At 38.3% G+C, this 22,065-nt stretch overlaps 1 protein-coding gene across 3 annotated transcripts in view; it reads right to left on the minus strand.

Moving 5' to 3' along the window:
- Nucleotides 1–22,065, minus strand: part of si (sucrase-isomaltase) — a 185,206-nt gene that overhangs the window by 99,508 nt on the left and 63,633 nt on the right. For all 3 annotated transcript variants that reach the window (XM_073041017.1, XM_073041016.1, XM_073041015.1), the window contains 12 exons: nt 18,346–18,458; nt 18,043–18,168; nt 16,880–17,011; nt 10,584–10,700; nt 10,228–10,341; nt 10,044–10,128; nt 8,878–8,995; nt 6,685–6,856; nt 6,335–6,451; nt 6,047–6,201; nt 1,621–1,705; nt 430–486 (listed from right to left, as the gene is read on the minus strand). In XM_073041017.1, the coding sequence (XP_072897118.1) occupies nt 430–486; nt 1,621–1,705; nt 6,047–6,201; nt 6,335–6,451; nt 6,685–6,856; nt 8,878–8,995; nt 10,044–10,128; nt 10,228–10,341; nt 10,584–10,700; nt 16,880–17,011; nt 18,043–18,168; nt 18,346–18,458 (1,391 nt within the window). The remainder of the gene's footprint in view (nt 1–429; nt 487–1,620; nt 1,706–6,046; nt 6,202–6,334; nt 6,452–6,684; nt 6,857–8,877; nt 8,996–10,043; nt 10,129–10,227; nt 10,342–10,583; nt 10,701–16,879; nt 17,012–18,042; nt 18,169–18,345; nt 18,459–22,065) is intronic.

Raw genomic sequence — 22,065 nt, forward strand, 5'->3', positions numbered from 1 at the left:
GGAAACCAAGATTGGAGTACTATTCGAAAAACATTTGCAAGGTTTGGACTTCTATGTCCTGGTGAGACATGCTCAGAAATGTTCATCAGCCTGTTTCAGAATCTTTTTAAATTTGCAATTGTGAAAAGTATCACAAATTACCTGCCTGGATACTCCTGTAGGAAATGCTAACCTGCATTAGGTAAACGCAGTAGGTAAGTCTGATTTCTTTTTTAAAACTTAAAAAAGTTTCCAAAAACTTAAATAAATAGAAAATCTAACTCTATTAATCCTTCATACTCTAATCAGTGATTTTTCTTTTTCTTAAACAGATGAAATTTTAACAATAAGCTAAAACTAGCCAATAAATGCAAGTTCTATTCAACGGTAAGGATTTTCATAGTTAAGTAGGAATGCATCACAAAATAGTTGAATTAAAAGGATATTTACTGTTTCATAATCGTACCAAACTGCATCAGGAACATAGGCATTGACAACTTCTGTTTTCTACAAATAAGGAAAATGCAGTAAGTGTTAAGTAAAGTTTATCACTGATAAAAGTAGTTAACAATTGCAAAATGAAGGAAGGAGGATTTATTTCTAAATTAAATCTTCCAGCTGAAATCAGGCTTGTGTATAGCACAGTGTTGCATTCATGTTATCCACAGATCATAATGCTCAACTCCTAGTCACATCAATGAGGCTGAGACCCACACTAGAGACTTGTGCATTAAAAAGATGAGCTCAGTGATAACACTTTGACAGCAATACCACTTTCTAGATGTGGTTTTAAACTCTAATTGCCAAAAAGCAAAGAATAGCTTTTGTAATCTGTGTAATATTAAACATCTGCATTGCAATTTTTCACAATGTTATTGCACTTGTAAATGAACAAATCACTTTTAAAAGATGAACTCAGGAGACAGAGAATGAAGAGTAGTCCAGCAACACAGGTGTGTGTAAAAGATCACACAGCACTATTTGAGGAATAGGAGAATTCTTTTTGCAAACTTCTAAAATATATCAGCAGCATCATGTTGCTGTTTCATGAACTTGCTGGAGGCAAATTGGACATTGTGTTAAATGCAATATCGACCACATTGTGAGAAGTATTTTATTAGCTACAAAACACTTTGACGTATCTTGAGATGGTGTAATATCTAAAAATTGCAAGTCCTTTTGAATAATATGACATGAGTGCAGGTAATGCAGTGAAGTTTGTATCTCAGGTCAGCTGTCTGTTTCATTCAACCAAGAATCTCAAGAGATGCAAAGCTTCTAACACACTTCCCATAAGTAGGTTACTGGGTAGACGTTGTGCAAATTAAAAGGTTATCTGCTCACTGGAATGACCAGTCAATCAGATCCTAAGATAAAAATCAGATAGAAATATAACTAAGTCTGAAACTTTCTGCCTATTGGCTGAGGAAAAATGAATGATTTAGGGGATCAAAATAAAAATAGAATAATTGGAGAAAGCATGTAGATCAAATAGTTTTAAATTCATTCAAATATTTGAAATAAAAATTGTTCTTATTCTTCAATATTGATGCACAAAAGTGTTTCATTGAAAACTTTGCTATAATGAGCTTGCTAATAACTTCACACACTGAAGGAATGGAAAGGGTTTAAGTAACGTACAGGTTCCAACACAGGAGTGATAAGAAGAGCAGGTCCCCATAGAAACTGATGGTCAACAGTCCATGTCACATTGTCTGAGGGAAACCTTTTAAAAAAATAAATAAATAATTTATTTGTATAATAAAATCACATGGATAAAAATGCCAAAAAATTACTGCTTTACTTCTCAGTGCAGAGGATATTAATATTATATAAATTATTACCGAAAAAACAAACACTATCAAATCATTTTATATCTCTTGAAAAACTAGTTTAAATGGAGTATTAAAAACACACTATTTTACCAAAGCACAATGGAGACAAGATTTTATATTTTTCCTTAAAATTGCAAAATCTTCCAAGGCAATTTGCAGAATTTTGCAGGAGTCGGGGGTAGAGATAAAAACAGGAATTACATGAGAAAAACGCTGGAAGAAAGAGGAAGAGTGGGCAATTACCTGGAAAGCACAAAGGTGGAACTCTGACCTTAAAGTGATTTGAATATCAAAATTTAACAAAAAGATATTTTGCTGATATCTGGGAAGCTATGTGATAGTCACAAGATTCGAATTATAGGTAGAAATCTATGTGACTGTGATGTGAACCCCAGATAAGTTGGCTTTCGGGAAAGTCAAATATAAACATGGAAAAGACAAGGTTGATAGCTTGGAGCCTGTGCCATCAAAAAAGCTGAGAAATATTGCAGAGGTTTAAGAAAAGATTATAATGTTGGGGATCAGATCCATTGGTCAAGGGTTGGATAAGGAACACCAATAACCTATTCTCTATCTTATGGGTATGAATACAAGGAGTATGGTAAATGAAGTCAGAACCTAGATAAAGGTCATGAACTTAGAACATGGAAATATGATGTTGCCACCATTATAGACACTTGGTTGAGAGAGGGACAGGAATCGGTGCTTAATATTCCAGGGTTTCAGTGTTTTAGGAAAGATAGAGAGGGAGGTAGAAGTGGGGTGGGGTGGAGTGAGTTGCACTCTGAATCAGGGCAATATCACAGCTGCACTCAAAAGAAACATGGTGGAGGGTTTATCCACTGAGTCTATATGGGTAGAACTCAAAAACAGGAAGAGTTTACACTCTGATGGGATTGTAGCACAGACCCTCCCAAAGCTCCGGGACATTGAGGAACAGATATGCAGGCAGATGAAGGTGAAAACAATAGGGCTGTTGTCATGGAGGACTTCATCTACCCTAATATAAATTGAGACCTTCTTAGTGCATGAGATTTGGTTAGGAAAAGAGGGTTTCTTAAATCAACATGCCAATAGCCCAACAAGAGCAGCAGCTGTACTAGACCTGGGACAGTAATGAGCCTGGGCAGGTGACCAACCTTGCACAACTCCTTAAGTTTTAAGATAGCTATGGATAAGAATAAGTATGGAGCTTGCAGGAGAGTATTACTTTGGAGCAGGGCAAATTACGAGAGCATTAGACAAGAATGGACAAGTACACATCTGACTCATCTAGGGTGTTTAAAGACCAACTGCATAGATTAGACTATAGTTCCAGTAAGAAGAGAAGGATGGCGAGGTAAGGATGTCAAGAGAGGTGATGAATTTAGTCAAGAGGACAAAGGAAAAGCTTAGAAAGCTAGAATCAAATGAAGCCCTTGAGGATTATAAAGAAGCCAGAAAAGAACCTAAGAAGGGAATTAGGAAAGCCAGGAGGGGCCATGAACAGTCCTTGGCAAGCAGGATTACAGAGAATCCCTAGGTATTCTATGCATACAAGAGCAGGAGAATAACTAGGGAGAGGGTCGGACCAGTCATGGTTAAAAAGGGGTGTACACACACAACGCTGGAGGAATTCAGCAGGTCAGGCAGCATCTATGAAGAAGAGAACAGTTAACGTATTGGGCTGAGACCATTCATCGGGTGGGTGGGTGTGTGTGTGCGTGCGTGCGTGCGTGCGTGCGTGCGTGCGTGTGTGTGTGTTGTTTTTTTTTTTGGCTTGGATTTCCAGCATCTGCAGATTCCCTTGTTTGATAAAGAGGGGAACTTTTGTTTGGATGCTGAGGATGTGGATGAGGTCCTTAATGAGTATTTTACATCAGCATTTGCCAAAGGGAAGGATGTGGAGGTTAGGGAGCTGATAGTATTAATATCCCGGGGCATTTTGAAGTAAAGGAGGAGGTAGTGTTGGGTCTGTTAAAGAGCATTAAGCTGGGTAAGTCCCCAGCGGATGGAATACACCCCAGGTTATTGAGAAATGTAAGAAATGAGATTGCTGGGGCCTTGACTAATATTTGTCTACTCCCTCTAGCCACGGGAGATGTGTCTATGGATTGGTGAGTCGCTAGTGTTGTTCCATTATTCAAAAAGTGAACCAAGAATAATTCTGAAAACTATAAAGCAGTGAGTCTCATGTCAGTGATAGGGAAGGTACTGGAAAGAATTATTAGGGGGAGTATTTATGAACATTTAGAAAACTATGGCCTAATAGGGCCAGCATGGCTTTGTGCAGGGTACACTGTGCCCTACTAATTTGATTAAAATTTTTGATGAGGTGACAAATATGATTGATGAAGGTACAGTTGTGGATGTTGTCGACAAGATTTTTATTGCAGCATTTGGAAAGGTTCCTCGTGGGAGTCTCATCCAGAAGATTAAGATGCATGGGATCCATGAAGAATTGGCCATTTGGATTCAGAAATGGCTTGTTCATAGAAGTCAGAGGGTGGTGGTCAAAGGGATTTATTCTAGCTGGAGGTTTGTGATTACTAGCAATTCGCAGGAATCTGTGCTGCGACCTCAGCTGTTTGTGATGTATATAAATGACCTGGATGAAAATATAGATCCGTGGGTTAATAAGTTTGCAGGTATTATGAAGATCACTGGTTTTATGGTTCGTGATGAAGACCTGCAAAGAATATAGCTAGATATTTGCAGATGTAGCTGGAAACTGGCAGATGGAGTTTAACCCAGCAAAGTTTGAAGTGTTGCACTTCGGTAGGTTAAATGTAAAGAGACAGTACACTGTTAAAGTCAAGATCTTTAAAAATATTGATCAGCAGAAGGATCTTGGGGTCCAAGTTCATAGCTCCCTGATAGTGGTTACACAGGTTGATAGGGTGGTTAAGAAGGCAATTGGAATACTTGCCTTTATTAGTCAAGACACTGAGTTCAAACATCAGGGACTTATATTGCAGCTTTATAAAACTCTAGTTAGATCAAATCTGGATATTGCATGCAGTTCTAGTCACCACCTCACAGGAAGGATGTCAAGGTTTTGGAGAGGGTGCAAAAGAGGGTGCAGGATGCTGGCTGGATTAGAGGGGATGTGCTTTAATGAGAGGTTGGGTAAACTTAGGTTCTTTTCTCTGGAGTGGTGGAGGCTGAGAGGAGATCTGATAGAAGATAGAACATTATTAAAGGCATAGATAAAGTAGACAGGCAGTATTTTTCCCAGGGTTGAAATGACTAATACCAGAGGGCATGCATGTAAGGTGAATGGGGGTAATCTCAAAGTGATTTGAGGGGCAAGAGTGGTCGGTGCCTGGAATGCACTGCCTATTGGTAGAGGCAGTCACATTAGAGACTTTTGAGAGATGTTTAGATAGGCACACGAATGTGAAGAAAATGGAAGGCAGAGGGGTTTAGTTTAGCTGGCCATTTGATTACACATTCATTTGGCTTGGCACAACCTGGTGGGCTGAAGAGCCTGTTGCTGTGCTGTACTATGTTCTATGTCCCAGGATAATCTCCTACACAAGAACCAATACACTCAGACTGGGATTGTTCACTAGTAAATTGACTCTGTGTCAAACTTATTTCGTCTGTAATCTGTAACGACCAAGGTGAAAATAGAGTGCACCTAGTTATTTAAGAATTGTTAATGTGACCCTCAGAGATGAAAGATACAACTCATAAAGGTAATCTTTGCAGATTACATCTGTGCAAATCTTGCCCAAAAACAGATCATTTGTTTGAATTCATTTCTATCCAGCCCACAATACTCCTCTTTCCTTCTGCACCCAGATCCTCCGGTACTTCCCAATACCTCTCTTATTGACTGAGACAGATATAGCTACTTCTCAGGTCCCTGGCGATTCCATTTTAAGATGCTTATTTGAAAGTTTGCGATAATAGCCTATGGTGGTGATATTCGGTGAAGAAAATATGGTTTTAAACTCATAAAATTCATAGATGCTATGGTCAAGCTCAAATGGGTATAAACACGGTGGACAGAAGGTCAAAGTCAGGTCAACCGGAAAATCAACCTAACTAGAAAATTACTTGACCAATTACCATTGAGCAGCTTTAAACAAACTCATTGTCCATCTTAATTTCAGTTCAAACCGTTCAAGCAGAAATAACGTTCACTTAAGTTTAGTCTACAAAACTTCTCTTTCCTGGAAAATGGATTCATACTGTCCTGATATGTGTTTAATCATCAACTTTTACTGATCTTTCAAAAAACTTACTCATGAAGCAGTGGTCGAACAACAGTATCTCCAGAGGTGTGAGCCTTATGAAAGAGGGTGTAGAGATAAGGAAGCAATGTGTACCGAATATTCAGGTAATGCTTGGAACTGTTCACTAAAAGCGAGTTTTCACCAAAAAAAGCTGGATCTTGAGGCTACAAAAATGTTTGCATAAGAACAAAGAATTGTGTTACCATAGTTATTAATAAAATCGAACCTAATATCACAGTGATAATTTATTTCCTCCTATTGCAATAAAATATTCATAGCCAGCTTTTGAAAACTTACTCTATAATTTTCAGCATTGTGGTTCCGACAAAATGGATAGAAAGCTCCAACTTGCATCCATCTCCTACACAGTTCTTCAGTTGAATTATCAAAGAAACCACAAATGTCTGCCCCAATCTGCAAAGGTGAAGTAAAGTTGTGATTCTCTTAGTCCTTCAAAGGATTGTAATTATTCAGCCTCTTTAAACACACAAATTCTCTATAAGATAAATAGTTATTTTGATTTTGCATTCTTCTGTTTGCATAATTCATGTCACGGAACAGGCATACCTTGAAAACTAATACAAAAATGAATGTATCTTTTATAGCATTCACTGCAACTTCACCTATGTGTTCTAAGATCCACTTACATATGGAATACCAAAGAGATTAAACTCCAGCATTCCAGGAATTGCCCATTTGATGTCATTCCAGTTTGCAGCATTATCTCCCAGCCAATGTCCTGAGTATTTTCCTGAGCCAGCAAAAGTCGATCGAGATAGAATGATACTACGTTTCCCAGGGAACACACGTTTAATTACACTGCAATATTAAACAAAGAAATTACTGATGGAATGTAGTAGCACACAATATATGCAAGATGATCTAATGTTGAATATTCAAACATTATATTAATATTTTCTGACTTAACTAAAAATGTATTATAGTTTACTAATTAATTGTTTTGAAGAGTCTGTGCATCATTAGCTTCTATTGAAAAGTTCAGTTGGGTTATATGGTAAGATTCATCTTTTAGTTGCTGACATTAATATATGAGAAGATACGGGCCTGGACAGTGCTGAATATTAGGATGCAAGTACAAATGGTGATACAGCACTTGTCTACTGCTGGCAGGCAAGGATACGTTCCATTCCTTAAGTTTCCAAGCAATCTGAACAATTGTATAAAAGGCATGGAGTTTGATAATCCGGAATCTTAATTTGAGGTGTCTCTCTGCAGATGTTAGGCAAAAGTGTTCAGCATTGCCTGTTTTCATTGCAGTTCCTGGAAGTCTGAAACATTTTACTTTTTCAATCTTAATTCTCAGCTGACCTTTAGCGTAATGCTATAATTAGCCCTGGTACATTTGGTGGAAAAAGAAATCTACGAAGGGTTGTTGCTCTTGATCAATGGTCATTGACCTCAGCTGGAAGTGCACAGATATTAAATTCAAGTGCAAAGCCTGGCCTAGCTGTCACATTCCTCCAGATGTTCAGTTGAACAAAACTCCAGCCTTCATTCCCAGTCCAGGTCTCTAACACTATCTGTCATGATGCAAAAGATTTGAAATTCTGTGGTAAAGTTCTCATTTCATACTTAACTTCAATAGAAGGTAAGATGAACCACTTTCAGTTATACGTGTTGGTTATTTGAAAAATTATTCTGGTCTCTGATTAGAATTTGAAAGGGAACAGGGAATATCCTTACAGAATCAAGGCAATGTTAAGAACCATTTTGAACAGAATGGTGGAAGCAATAAAGGAAAAAAAGTCAATATTTTGTGAGGCAAATAAGAAAAAAGGTAAAAGAAAAAGAAAGAAAGACAATTTTTGTCAGAGTAGACAAAAATTCTTATTCTTCTCTTCTGTGATATTAAGGTTCTATCTAAAACCAATACATGTCATTATTCTCCCATCTATTCTAGTAAAACAGAGGCAGTCACCACAGGAGTGAATACTACATTTTAAATTATGTGAAGAACATTATTTTGGCCACAATTTTATATGAATGACAGCATATTATTATATTCTGAACGGGAAAAGAAAAGCAGTTCAAAAGCACAAGATTTTTATTTAAGAATGTCTTTTATTTCTATTTTACTTTCATACAACTGTACATGTGAGCTTGACTGTCCTTACCAATGCGTATTTTAAAAAATTTCTTGAACAAGCTATACCTATAATCTGCAATGAACAGGACTGATGCACACATTTTCAATGTACTTACAAACGCTCTAAATCAGAGGACTAAAAGATGCTTTCATATGAAATGACTTGTGAGAAAGAATCATGATGACAGGATGTGTGTTATCTCTTAAACCAAAATTGGTTCAGCATTTTGAACAAAAACCGTGGGAAAGGTCCAAACTAGCATTTTAAGAGGCGTCCACACTCATTATGGCTGAATGCTTTTCATCGATTCTGTAGTATATCTTGTTAATAGTACATTTTTGCAGTAATTGAGACATATGTGAAAATATCTTTTCAGAGTGTTGAATACATGAATAACTTAGCTAGAGATAAGCTACTTCCACAATCCTGCAATGCTGCTTACAGATGAAAGAAGTTCAATGGATTAGACATTGGACATCTAGATCTTTCATCCAAGTGGTTAGAGTAGAGTTCAACATAAGATGGTAACAGCAACATGTAACTGATTACTTATTTACTACTCTTCTCTGTGTATCAAAAAGCAAAAAAAAAGAGATTGGGTCACTTGTTCCTAGAAAGCACTGTGCTACTGGATAGTTCTAATGCTCTGGAACAAATGACTGGCCAAACTTTTCACGCCATAACAGCGAATTTCATAAACACATTAAAACACACTCTATATTTAGTACTTACTCTTCAGTAGCAAGTATCATTGAGTGACCATAAAGGCTGTGCAGATCATAATGTATTCCCCCAGTTTGTCTGGCATCCATGCAAAGAGTCTTGCTGTACATTAATTTGTCAAGAATCCCTTCAAAAGAAAAAAAAATTGTGATTTCCAAACACATGCATTAAGTTCATGGTTTCAGCAGTTATTTTACTATAAAATAGTAATAGCATTAAGTGAAAAATAACTGTAGTTCTATGTTATATGGATTTTATTTCAACACCTTATTTTTTGATTAAAGCATCCAGCAACATGTTACACTATAGGTTAGAATCTCTCACTCTCCGGTCTCAAAGGCAAATCTCATGCAGAAATGCGGTGTAATCACTAAATATTCTCCTCTTAATTACTCTATGTGGAATAATTCAAACTGGCAATTAAAAATCTCAGTAGAAAAAAGCCAGCTGAATTTTACAAGACAGGGAACAGTTTCTCAAAGATAGAGACTTGACATACTTTCAAAAATGTGTATCATAAACATGTGCACAAATTTGAAAATATTTATGTACCAATAGAACTGTGAAATGAATCTGCATATTGTAAGGTTCAAATCATTTGTAGTTTTATGAAGAAGAAACCAGGAACCAATACTTGAAGGCAATGTTCTTTCCAATCATTTCTCCATTAGCAGTTTTATCCTACAGGAGCAAAAACATCAGTGATGTTCCCTGAAAGGGAGGAGTACTTCCTAAGGTACACAGATTTCTAACTACTTTAAATTAATACGAGACTTTAAAAAAGTTTATTTTATAAACTGAGTTTTCTTTCCTAAAGTGTTGTGTAAATGGTGATACAAAAATATAAACATCTTTATTGAAAAACAAAAGTTGCATTTGCTTGAAATCTGAAAAAAAATCAGAAAATATCAGAAATACTCAGACAAACAGGCAACTTCTGTGAAGAAAGGAACAGAATTAATATTGTAACCACAGGAGATATTTATTCTAAAACCTTATTAACAAATGTGGAGTGAAATTCATAGTTTAGACCCAAGCCATTGGTATGGAAAATGCTCAATAATTAGCGCCAGTACAATTCAAGCCAATAAGCCACCTGAAGATTCCAGGTTGAGCCTTTTTAAATATCCTGTGATTGAAGTGTAAAGCTTATTCGCTTCCAAAATGAAACCTACTTGGAATGAAAGGAGGATTATTCCATTTGTTTTTAATACATCCTTTTATTGAACCTGGTTTGAAACTTGACACCTCATTCATATCCTGTAAATGAGATATAGCACAAAATTAATAAACACTTATGAGAGTTAATTAGATTTAGAAGGGAAAAATTATTAACAAATAAGATAAAATGGAACATACAATCCAAAGGCCATCATATTCTATTTCTTGATAGAATTTATCACATTCCTCTATCCACCATTTAATACACTGGGGGTTTGTATAGTCCGGAAAGACCGTTTCGCCTGGCCAAACCTAAATGAGACAGAAATACAACTGCACTATTTGTAAAATAATGCATGTTATCATCATAATAAACATGAAATAAAACAAATAGTTCTGTGAATCAGGTAGTAAAAAGTTTCTTTTAACTTAAAAATTTACAGTATAATATTATAAATAGGAACCTAAATTGATTTCTCCATTCCAATTAGAGTTTATATTGCCAGATTTGATTTCTCACTATCATTTTGAGAACCACAGATTATTTCCATTACCTCTCCCAAAAGGGGTGTTTTTCCATCAGACTCATTGATCCAGACACCCATTTGTGTGCCTCTGTCATAAGAGTGATACGGGCCATTAATCAGCTTCTGGGTGCTAATGGCTGGGTCCTAGATTTGAAGATGAAAGGAATAATGAACAATTAGGACCCACAACCATCAGTTAATTTTTCCCCAAGACATTAATGACTACTGTTTAATGAGTACTGTGTTAGGAAAATAATAGATTAATTTAAATAATCAGTTTTACTAGAGAAATGCTTTAGACTCACATATCAAATAGAGGCTTAATCTTAATGTGCTTAATAACTGTTGGTGAAGAGTGGTGCACTCCTTCACTTGTCCTCCACTTTGCCTTCCCTGAGCACCTTCTTGTTCAATGATACACGTGAAATTGACACTGATAACGAACCTGAGGTTCCGATTCCTAAAGCCTATTCATGAATCTGTTGGATTTTTATGGTTATTTATTACTTACTGAAACAAACCCACTAATTTATTGAATCTCACTTTATTATTTGTGCTGCTTGTGTCAGAATTCAACAATTCGGCCTTCCTAGGCTGATTCCAATACTAGATGTTACTGTGTTTCACAACCTGCAACCTTGGATGCCAAATTGCTTTTGATTGGATGCTCCCAAAAGACCAGTAGTGTGTAATTCTAATATCAACATCAGAAATAAAATAATTGAGCAGCTTCACTGTAGTCATATGCATTGTGATTATTAATGTATCAATATATCATGGGAATCATTTATATCTTTGGAGGAAAAGTCCAAAAAGAGCTAACATGGCCATGATAGTTGGAAGGTACAATTGACCTGCAGATTCTTATGCAGGCAGCATCCCAAATGAATGCTGTATTCTCATTTGCACAGCATATCAGTGTAGCCAGACCGAAGACCACCAACATCAAGTGGCCAACAGCACTTCAAGTCAGCTTTTGCCAGCCTGCTCCCTTTAATGGTGAGGAGTGGTGGGGCAATAGGACTTTTGAAAATACACTGTAAACTGGGAATAGCTGAATTAACAATGCTGCAGAGGCAGGGCAGAGCAGCAGAATTTCCAGCAATGTACCAAGGGCTTGGGTAGAGAAGGGATGCCCTCCTGTGAACCTCCGCTAAAGCAAGTGAGCAGATTGCTATGCTGTTCAATGTCAATTGACAACCTCCAGGGACCTAGACACTGCTTCACTTTTTTCTGCTATAGCTGGATGCATCAGTAAGGGAGGTGAAGCTGAGTACAGGGCTAAGGTGGGAAACTTTGTCACATAGTGCGAGCAGAATCATCTGCAGCTTAATGTGAAAAAGACTAAGGAGCTGGTGGTGGACCTGAGGAGGGCTAAGGCACCAGTGACCGCTGTTTCCATCCAAAGGATCAGTGTGGACATGGTGGAGGATTACAAGTACCTGGGGATATGAATTGACAATAAACTGGACTGGTCAAAGTACACTGAGGCTATCTACAAGAATGGTCAGAGCCGTCTCTACTTCCTGAGGAGACTGAAGTCCTTTAACATCTGCCGGACGATGCTGAGGATGTTATACGCATCTGTGGTGACCAGTGCTATCATGTTTGCTGTTGTGTGCTGGGGCAACAGGCTGAGGGTGGCAGACACCAACAGAACTAACAAACTCATTTGCAAGGCCAGTGATGTTGTGGAGGTGGAACTGAACTCTCTGACAGTGGTGTCTGAAAAGAGGATGCTGTCCAGACTAAAATTATAGATAAAAATTATAGATATTATAGCATAGACATTCAACTCACAGACCTCCGTTGATACCCCTGCCCCCCCCTTACCCCATCCCTATCTATAATTTTAGTCTGGTTCTCTTTCTCTCTCTTTTTCCCCCCTCACTATAATCTCCCCCCAGCCCTACCTTTCTTTCTCTTTTATTTCCCATAACTCTCCACCTTCTCCCTAGCCCATTTCCCTCCAGCCTATCACTTCCCAGCTCTCTACTTCATTCCTCCCCCCACTTCTTATTCCCCCTCGACCATCCCATGTTACTTCACTCCTGATGAAGGGTTTCGGCCTGAAATGTCGTCACTACCTCCTCCCATAGATGCTGTCTGGCCTGCAGAGTTCTGCCAGCTGTTTGTGTTTTTATTTTTTTAATCCTCTTTTATATTGTTACTAGCTTCCCTTCATTTTCATCTTTTCTCTCTTTATGGCCTTTTAGTTGCCTTCTGTTGGTTTTTTAAAACCTTCCCATTAATTTTTACTATATTATATGGCCTGTCTTTCGCTTTTATGCTTTCTTTGGCCTCCCTTGTCGACCACAGATGCCTCATCCTTCTTTTGGAAAACATCTTCATCTTCGGGATATATCTATCCTGCACCTTTCAAACTTCCCCCCAGAAACTCCAACCATTGCTGTTCTGCCATGATCCCTTCTAATGTCACCTCCAATCAACTTTGGACCCCTTTTCATACTTCTATCATTCCCTTTACTTCCCTGTAATATAGATTTGATTTTAGCTACTTCTTCTAAAAAGGCAGAGTAAATTTGATTACTGCCTCCTAAGGTTTCCTCTCAAATCTGGGTCTTTACATATCCAGAATTATTGTTCCCCTAGTCCGTTCAATCACAAGCTGTTCTAAAAAGCCGTCTCATACATATTCTATAAATTTCCTCTCTTGCGATTCAGCACTAACCTGATTTTCCCAATATACCTGCATAATCCATGATTATCGTACTATTTGCCCTTTTTTACATGCCTTTTTATCTCCTATTGTAATTGTACTCCACATCCTGACTACTGTTTGGAGGCCTGTATATAATTTCCATCAGGGTCTTTTTACCCTTGCAGTTTCTTAACTCTACCCACAAGAGAGCTACATCCCCCGATTACATGTCACTTCCTTCTAAGGATTTGATTCCATTTTTTACCAACAGAACCACCACATCCCCTCTGCCTACATGCCTGTCCTTTCAATATAATGTGTATCCTCGGATATTAAATGCCCAACTATGATCTTCTTTCAGCCATGGTCAGTGATCCCCACGATGTCATACATGACAACCCCTAAATGAGCTCCAAGATCATCTACCATTTTCCATATATTGTGTGCATTCAAATATAACACCTTCAGTCCTGTATCTGCCATGCTTTCCAACTTTGTCCCCGTTGCAGTACAACTGATCCCACCGACTGCAATTCTGCCCTCTCATCTGCCTGTCCTTTCTGCCAGTCTCATTACATTCTGCATCTACTTTATACCAAATGCCCATCGTCAACCCCATCACTTAGGTTCTCATCCCTTTGCCATATTAGTTTAAACCATTCCCAACAGTTTTAGCAAACCTGCTCGGAAGGATATTGGTCACCCTCAGGTTCAGGTGTAATCAGTCCTTTTTGGACAGGTTATGCCTTCCCCAGAAGAGGTCCCAAGGATTCAGAAATCTGAAACCACGCACCCTGCACCAATTCCTCAGCCAAATCATCCTATTCGTACCCTCACTGGCATGTGATACAGGCACAGTCCAGAGATTACTACCCTGAAGGTCGTGCTTTTCATCTTTCTGCTTAACTTTCAGAACTTCCTACCTATGTAGTTGGTACCAATATGCACTACGTCTTGACTGTTTACCCTTCCACTCCAGTGGGGGGTCCCAGGACAGATCCCTGCAGAATGCCACTGGGAGAATACCTCCAGGCAGAATAATATCCATCTATTACCATCTTCTGACTTCTATGGGCAAGCCAATCTGTATCCACACGGCCACGATTCCCTGGATCCCATGTCTCCTGACTTTCTCCAGCCTACCATGGGGAACTTTATCAAATGCCTTATTAAAATTCATATATACCACATCCATTGATTTACCTTCATCAATGTGCTTTGTCACATCCTCAAAGAATTCAATCAGGCTGTCTCAAGAGGCATGATCTATTCCCCAATTAGATTATGCTTCTCCAAATACCTGTAAATCCTGTTTGTAAGAATCCTCTCCAATAGTTTACGGACCACTGAAGTAAGACACACTGGTTTACAGTATAATTGCCAGGATTATCCCTACACTCTTTCTTAGACAAAGGAACAAAATTTGCCACCCTCCAATCATCTGGTACTACTCCTGTGGCCAGTGAGGACGCAGCAGTCATCTCCAAAGATGTAGTAATCTCTTCCTCATTTCCAATTGTAACCTGGGGTATATCCCATCTCATCCCAGGGACTTACCTATTCTAATGTTTTTGAAAAGTACTAGCACATTCTCTTTCGTAACATCAACATGATCAAACATATCAACCTATTTTACGCTGTCCTCTCAATCATCAAGGTCCCGCTCTCTGGTGAAAACTGAAGCAAAATATTCATCAAGGACCTCCCCTACCTCCTCTGATTCCAGGCACAGGTTTCCTCTCCTACCTCTTCCTTAATCCCAAGCACTGATGCCTTTAAATGCCCCCTTCAAGACCGCCCAAGTCTTAAGCTCCTTCATGGCTACTTGTAACTATCTGGAGCCTTGCTTCCTAAACCTTAAGTAGACTTCTTTCTTTCTCTTGACCAGATGCTCCACATCTCTTGTCAACCATGGTTCCTTCCCCCTCCCATCCTTTCCAGCCTCAATGGGACAGACCTATCCAGAACCCCCAGCAAGTACTCCCTAAACAACTTCCTCATTTCTGTTGTGCATTTCCCGAGTACATCTGTTCCAGTTAATGGTCCCCAGTTCCTGCATAATTGCATTATAAATCCCCCTCCCCAATTAAATACTTTGATTAACTATATTACTATTCATTCATCATCCTGCCCATTCACTGCATGGACTGCTATAGCTCATGAAGATGGCTCACTCTCACCTTCTCACGGGCATTGAAGCTGAAGTAGTAGAGACACACCTTGCTATTCATGCTTATACAGTGCCTATAAAAAGTATTCAGCACCACCCACCCTGCCGAAGTTTTCACTTTGACATGAAAGAGTTTTTTTCTGTTGATCAGTGTCAAAAAAGCCAAATTAAATCCACTGTGATTCAATGTTGTAAAACAATAAAACATATGGATGGATGTGGGTGGATTCCTGCCGAGAGCTAATCCCACAATCATCCTCATCTCATCTATCAGTGTTTCCTTCTCTAAGAAATCATTTGGCCAAATTCACATTGCATTCTAAGGAGCATGTCTACTAATGTACCAACAGCAGAAGCACCAGGTTTATGCAGAATCTCTGAAGTTAGGAAAAACTTCAATTACAGAATTTAAAAATGTTAAAACTCACTAGAAAATAAAAACATGTATTTTGACCTGTACATGCAGTAGAAATCAAATCATCAACTTAACATTACTTGAAAAACAAACTGCTGAAGGAACCCAGCAACAGAGGCAGCGTCTTTGTAGTGAGAAGCAGCGAACATTTTGGGTTGAGACACTGCATCGTAACTGATGAAGTAGAGGGGCAGATATCCAATATGAAAAGTTGAGAGTGAGGGGTAAGGCAAGGTCTGGTAGGTGATAGATAAAACCAGGTGAGGTGTGGAAAGTTGAGCAGATGGAACCAGATGGGGAGAGGAATAAAACTGGACTGCAAGGAAAGGGCTTGGAAAAAGTACGTGAGAGGTCATGGATGGATCAAAAGCAGAGAGAAAAAGAGCATAGGGGGTGTGGATTACCTGAAAATGTTTATACCATTGGGTGGTAGACTACCCAGGTGGATTAAAGGGTGTTGCTTGCACTTTACCTCATTATAGCCAAGAAGAAATTTGGGATAAGACTAATTGCTATGTGAATTAGGAGTGGAGTTGAAATGACATACAACCAAGAACTCAAGATGTCAATTAAAGACAGAATGCAGATCTTTGCAATATACTCACCTAGTCCACACTTCTTGCTGATGTAGAGTAAGCTACATTGAGAGCACAAAATTGGAGAACAAACTTGACAGAGCGACACATGAGTCTTTTCTGGAGCTGGAAGGGCAGGAAGGTATTGAGGGAGGTGTATGAACAGATGTGGAACCATTTCTAGCTGCACAAGAAAGTGCCAGGAAGGGGTAAGCGCAGAGGGATGACAGAGTCAGGGAGTCATGTAGAGAATGGTCATCATGGAAAGGTGAAAGGGGTAGGGAGAGGACAATTTTGCAGCTGGCAAACTTCATAAGGGAAGATATACTGGATGTGAAGGTTGGTACCATGAAAGGTGAAGGCAAGGGAGTGCTTAAGCAAAATAACATACATACTTTTAATACTTCTTCTACATTCAGTTACTTTTATAAACTATGCATTTCAATTAATTACAAATTGAAAACAAAATGACAAAGAGGGCAGAGTGATCCTGAAACTTACCAAAATGATGATGTACCTTTGCCCATTGTTATGTAAGTCATGTGCAAATTCAGGCAGGTCGCGAAATTTCACCTTGTCATAAGTAAAATCCTTTTTGTTTTCCATGTAGTCAATATCAGTGATCTGGGTATCCTAAAGAATTTGAATTATAGACTTTTGTGAGTTGAATTTCAACAATACCTACACTCTTTTAATAACAGCAATTCTGGTTATATTTGTTAAAATATATTCAGTTTTCCTGAATTTGGATCAAAATTATTACTATTTATAATTGTCATCCTCCTTAGTTGCATTGTCATAAACAAGCTTTCCTAGGTAAGCTCTCAATCCATCCCACTCACCTTCTCTACTTGGCACTATCTGCCTGTCATGGTAAACCCATGCTCAGTTCATTAATCCTTTCTCACCACTCCCCTCCTCCACTTTATTCTGGCTGCCTTGCCTCTCCATTCTCAGGCTTAATGCCAAAACCCAAAACTTCAACACTTCCTATTCTCCCACAAATGCTCCTTGAGTTCTTCCAGTAGCTTGTTGTTTTCTCCATACAGTGTCTGTAGACTCTCGTGTGAATATTTTATTTGAGATTGGGTTAAGTACCGCTATATTCACTACATTTCCAAAGAATGAAAGTAAATCTCACTGAAACATACAAAATACTGATAGTTACACAGACTGGATGCAGCATGTTCCCCTTGGATGGGGAATCTGGAACCAGCAGTCACAGCCTTGGTATAACGGGTAAGAAACTTAGGATGGAAAAGAGGAGACACTTCTTCACTGAGGTTGTGAACATGTGGATTCTTTTTAAACCATCAAAGACAGTGGAAGTCAAGAATTGTAAATACATTTAAGAGGGAAAATGGTTAATTTCTACACACAAAAGGCATCATGGGTAATGTGGAGAGTGCAGGGGTCTGGCATAAAATAGAAAGTCAAACATGCTCGTCTCGAATGGTAGAATAGGCTCACATAATCACATAACCTACACCTGCTCCTATTTTTTCTGTTTTATATGTTTTAAAATCAATCATTGCAAAAAATTATACCTCAATTACTGTAAATCTGTTATATTACTGTTTGAGTGATAACCTTTTCAAGGAACATTGGTGTAAAACTATTTTCATTATACAACAGTTTATTATAAGAAAATGTGTTCTACTCACATATGGGAGATTTATTTTTCTGTTCCTTGCCACTGTAGCTTTAACTTCATCAAGGCTCTTGTAACCCCAGCGACTAAGTTGGAATCCCAAAGACCAGTAGGCAGGCATCATTGGTTTGCCAACCAGCTACATTATTTTAGCCCGCCACCAAAAAGGAAGAATTACATTCATTATAATGACATCCCAAGCAAAAAAAAAGCAGACCTTCCACAAAAATAACAAGAATGGTTTACAAAACTGTGAAATGTTAGCATTCAGTTTTATCCATTTCCAAAGAGTTCCAAGTAATGACTATGTATCTACCGTTAAGTATTCACGAACAACACCTTCGGGTGAAGAACCCAAGAAGATATAAAAGTCCAAAACTCCACCAATTATCCTGTATGTTACTGATGGACTTGGCTGAAGTTCAACCTCTGTCGAAAAAACAGAGTCAGCACCTTTAAATCAGTTGTAGCCAACATGGCTGATGATAATATGTCAGAGATGGTCAAAACAAAATGTCATGCTGAATTTAAGAACTGTTTTTATTTGGTGGCATTTTCAATAATAAACTAAATAATAAAATTATCCCATTAATACACATTATAATAGATGATTTTTAGAAAAACTAAATTGGAATCATTTAGAAAATTAATATTGCACTCAAGGGTTTGAGTTGGATCACTGTAGCAGAGAATTTTCCAAATGCAAAAGATAACTTATTTAATGTCTGAAAAGCATTAGCATTTAGTCTTCTAATAGCACCAAGATTAATGTGTCCCTGCAAAATTCCTCTGTGTGCTATCATGATGCAGTTATTAGTTTGTTTAAAAATACATGATATCAACTGTTATTGATTGCACATAAATATATTTTATCCAAACACTTTATGTGAATTGCTACCATGATGACTCAAATGCAATTTATTCAATCATGTTTCATCGACACTAGGGCTGAGTCCGGTGTTTAGAACAATGATTGGCCTGATTTAAAAGTAGGCCACATTGAATATGTGAATGCTAATGCCAATGAAAATTCTTCATTATAAACTGTGCAGAAGAAAGTAAAGGATGGAGCTAAGACCATCTAAAATTATGCTTATAAAGTGACTTTCACAGAGTTTGCAAAAAAAATCACTGCATTATTTATGGTATGAATTTGAGACATTAAGTGGATTGTTAGTAAGATACAAATTTTAGAGAAAAATGCTCTATTGCCTGCAAGTCCTCCTTAGATTCTAGTAGTGGTACAATATATGTTACACATCAAAGTAAAAGTCTGTAATAAATAAACTGAACTTACATAAACATCTCTACATTTAATTACAGAAGATAATGGACAAGATGAAATATCTCATGCAAAAATGGGCACCTGGGAAATTAAGCTACATATTGCTGTTATTTTCATGTGAGCAAATTAATTCTATTGTTTGAGTGAAAATCAGTAAAAGCAATTTCTGGATTGTTTCCCTTCACTCCAGAAATCCTTCTTGCCTGAAGTCTCTCCTGCATTCCAATATCATTTCCAAAGTGGGCACATGCAGAACGATGTCAGACCACTGAAGGGGAACTTGGACCAATGTTGTAGGAACATCCATTGCTGGGCGTTCCCAGTATTGGAAATTCTGCCTGATAACCCTTGTTGAGTTTGTATGTTCTCTTTAACCTTGTACTCAGCTTTCTTCCCACATCCCAATGAAATGCTGACTGATGGACCAGTTGGCTACTGTATATAAATCCTATCAAGTTGGTGGCTTGTAGAAGAATCATAAAGCGTTAATGGGCATACAGAAGAGAGCATTTTGCAGGAAATTAAGTCATGGTATAGGATCACTGAGAGCCAACATTGACCTGAACATCTGGCTGAATGGTCTCCTATGTTGTCAGGTAAGAAGAAAACCCAGCCCAGCACTGCATTAGGCCATCCATCATGCCCTACTCTCCAGCCCATTTACAACGATGATCTAGCCTCCACATCACCAAATCAATGCTGGTCTCCCCGTACTAGTACCATCTCCTCTACACTCCCCACTACTCAAACACTATTGGGCTCACCCAACACCCAAAACTATCAATCCCCCATCACCAAAACTTTTTCATTACTAACTCACCATTCAAATATTACTAGTTTCCTAATCCCAGGTGTCCTGAAACAGCTACACCAAGATTTGCAGCAGCCTACCTACCTGAACTATCTCCAACATTATACAATGCACATTTGTGTACACTGGAATTTCCAGGCAGAAATGATTTCCATGTCAACAAGGAGTGTCAATATTGTCTAGGACAATATAATTGCCCTGGACTATCTACAATTTATACAGGCAGGCATAAAAAGTACTGGAGAGCATAAGAAGCTGACCATCAAATCCTGATGTGTTTCTCTACCTCTCTACCTGAGCAGCAGGTACTAGGAATAAAAGAAAGAGAACATAAAAGCTGCTGGAGAAACCTTGCAGGTCGAGCAGTATCTAGGGTGGAAAAAGAATTAGACCATAGCACATAAAACAGTACAGCATAGTACAGACCTTCAGACCACAATGTAGTGCTACCTACATAAAACTAACTTAAGATCAATCGAAACTTTCTCTTCAATACAGCCTAACATTCGTCTTACATCCATGTGCCTTTCTAAGAGTTGTTTATATGTTCCCATTGCATCAACCACTACAACTATGCCTAGCAATGTTCCAGGCACCCAACATACTGTGAAAAACAGAACAAAACCTACCTCTGACCTCTCCTTCCTCCACTCACCTTAAACAGATGTCCAGACATCCTCTGATTCCGGTCATTGCTGCCCTATGAAAAAGGGGCCGGATGTCCACTCTATCTATGCCCCTCATAATCTTATACACCACTGTCAAGTTGCCTCTTATCCTCCTTTACTTCAAAGAGAAAAGCCCTAGTCAATCAATCTTTCCTCATAAAACATGATTTTTATTTCAGGAAGCATCCTGGTAATCTCTCCTGCATCCTAACTAAAGCTTACATATCCTTCCTATAATGAGTTCGGACAGAACGGAACACAGTGTTTGAGGTGTGGTATAACAAGGGTTATTATGGAGCTCAACATTACCTCACAGCTCTTGAACTTTGACCTGACTAATGATGGCCAACTTACCATATGCCTATTCAATCACCCTATCAACTTGCGCTGCAACTTTGAGGGATCCAAAGATTCTAATATACCTGTTCCTACACACTGTTAAAAATGTGTCCATTAACCTTGTACTCTGCCTTCATGTTCGAAGTTCCAAAGTGTATCACTTCACACTGAATGATTTCTTTTGCGTCCTCCCCCTCAGATAGTGCCAAATATATCGAGTTCCTCCAGCAGTTTTTTTTGCTTCAGTTTCCATTATTGAAGTCTCATGTGTCTACAAAGAGGTATAAATTATGCATCCAGCTTATTAGGTCCTTTGCTCTAAAAGAGTGCCATTGATTGCTGTATATGCAGATAGAAAGGCTAAGGAGAGCTCCAGTGCACATTATGCATAAAAATGGATGCTGAAAGGGAAAGTAACTTTCAATTTAAATGAAATCATGCTCCCTCATCCTTTATCCAAAAGGCACAGCAACATTCACTCAATATCCAAATATTCTATGTTTTCTTTGCTACAATGAAACTACCTCTTGGAAACTACCAACTTTTATCCTGGTGATTCTCATACAACACAAGAAACTGCCTGGAACATCATGCAGAAAGCCTTATCGCTACTTACCAGGCATACCATTAAACTTATGGTGGTCAAATAAACCCTGCCTTCCTTATTGCAAAATAGTGCCATTAGTAGATGGATAATTTATTACTGGCCTCAGGTCAGAACACTAAAGCAAAGGTATGTCAAGTTAATCAGTGATTACAGGCCAGCATTGAAGAGCTTTTCATTATATTGCAAATCTGAGTTTGTTAACAGATCTCTGAGAGATAGCTTGTGTATTGACAGCTAGAAGGATTCAATTAAAGTCACTCAGTGAATCAGAAGTAACTTTGAAAAGGCTTGTCAAACAACAACTTTGACAGAAATGGTGATGTTAA

This window comes from Hemitrygon akajei, chromosome 3, assembly GCF_048418815.1.
Source record: "Hemitrygon akajei chromosome 3, sHemAka1.3, whole genome shotgun sequence".
NCBI classification, from domain to species: domain Eukaryota; kingdom Metazoa; phylum Chordata; class Chondrichthyes; order Myliobatiformes; family Dasyatidae; genus Hemitrygon; species Hemitrygon akajei.